The sequence below is a fragment of the Austrofundulus limnaeus genome, unplaced genomic scaffold (assembly GCF_001266775.1).
Source record: "Austrofundulus limnaeus strain Quisiro unplaced genomic scaffold, Austrofundulus_limnaeus-1.0 Scaffold38, whole genome shotgun sequence".
Lineage (NCBI taxonomy): Eukaryota > Metazoa > Chordata > Actinopteri > Cyprinodontiformes > Rivulidae > Austrofundulus > Austrofundulus limnaeus.
Window position 1 is genome coordinate 1931398 of NW_013952440.1, and position 1417 is coordinate 1932814.

The following is a 1417-nucleotide window of genomic DNA, read 5'->3' on the forward strand; positions in this document are numbered from 1 at the left end:
TTCATCTACAGTCTATGTGGGGTGCACCACTGTGTTCTAACGATATGAAGATAAGAAGATGTGTTTGTTCTGAGGTAAAGTCCATGATTTTTTCCCCCAGCTTTTCTGGATTATGCTCACTGCCCTGCAGCATCATAAAGTAGACATCACTATAATGTGAGTGGAGGAGATAATTTGGGCATATTTTACTGTCTTGTTTATTTATATATTTTTAAAAAAAGAAGCTGCAAAGCACCCACTGATGAGAGGGGCGAAAGAAAAAGCCAGATACTTACAGCATCTCCCTTCCACAGAGCTCCAAAACTGTAGTGTGAGATGACATTGCAACAGTCCACTCTCTCCTGAAAACAACCATGCAGCTTCTTGGCGTTTTAATCTTAATATTATTATTCTCTCATCTACTGCACAACAGGAGCTTGGATGGAGGAGTACAGAAGAAATCTCAGAATCTCTGGTAGAAAATAATTCCCAGCGTGTCCAAAAGAAAAAAAAAAAGAAAAAAAAACAGGAAAGATAAAAAAAGATGAATGAAATCCCCTCTTGGCTTTAACACTTCACAGGTGCAGCGGTGAACAGAACCACTGTTGTTTGTAATCCAATCTTCATTGCGTGTGTGCGCCTACACTGCTGATGCTCCACTGCAATCTCTGTTGGCCCCCCGCGCGCAGTGTGGGGATGGAGGTGGTGGTGGTGGGGGGAGATGGGGGCGAGGGTAAACGGAGGGAGAGGAGTGGAGGGAGAGGGTGGGGGGGCTCAACTTGCCTCGGTTGGGATCGGAGTTGCCCTGGATGCCGTGGTTCCTGTCCCGGGAGGAGAGGACGCGCATCGCACGCATGGAAAGCAGCAGCAGCAGCAGCAGACGGGGGACGCTCCGGCCGGCGGCGGGCTGCAGAAACCCTGCATGGGACTCGCTCCGAAAGCCTCTCTCGAGCTGCCGCACGCGCGGGCGCGTGGGAACGGTGGTGGTGGTGGGGGGGAACAAGGAGGCGAGGGGGCAGTGAGTGAGTGAGTGTGCGCGTGTGTGCTGAACGTGCGTATGCCCGCGCGCTTCTGCAGATGCAGGGGCAGCTGGATGGACGGACTGGCGGGTCCGTCAGTCTGCTGCGCGCGCTCTTCCCCTCGCTCTCTCTCCTCTCTGCGCTAAAAGCTTCAGCAGCAGCAGGTCGATCCGTTCAACAGGAATCTGTCCTGGAAGGCAACAACTCCTCCGAAACTGTTTTCAGTCGCATGACTAAGGTTGTTCCGTAAAGACTCAAAGAACAGACTCAAGAAATCATGCTTTTTAAAAAAATAAGATAACTACTAAAAATGATGCTGCAAAACAAATCAGAAGTTATACTGTAATCTAATCGTTTTTAGTAGATGGATAATATATGTGTGTGTATGTGTGTGTGTGTGTGTGTGTGTGTATATATAT

General features: G+C 49.2%; 1 protein-coding gene across 2 annotated transcripts in view; it reads right to left on the reverse strand.

Moving 5' to 3' along the window:
- Nucleotides 1-1246, reverse strand: part of grin2aa (glutamate receptor, ionotropic, N-methyl D-aspartate 2A, a) — a 213496-nt gene extending 212250 nt beyond the window's left edge. Inside the window, exon 1 of one of the 2 annotated variants that reach the window (XM_014006933.1) lies at nucleotides 763-1246. In XM_014006933.1, the coding sequence (XP_013862387.1) occupies nucleotides 763-903 (141 nt within the window). In that variant the 5' untranslated portion in view covers nucleotides 904-1246. Of the gene's footprint in view, nucleotides 1-275 lie in introns of both variants that reach the window. The other variant, XM_014006934.1, reaches the window with a different exon arrangement.
- Between the last annotated feature and the right edge of the window lie 171 nt (nucleotides 1247-1417).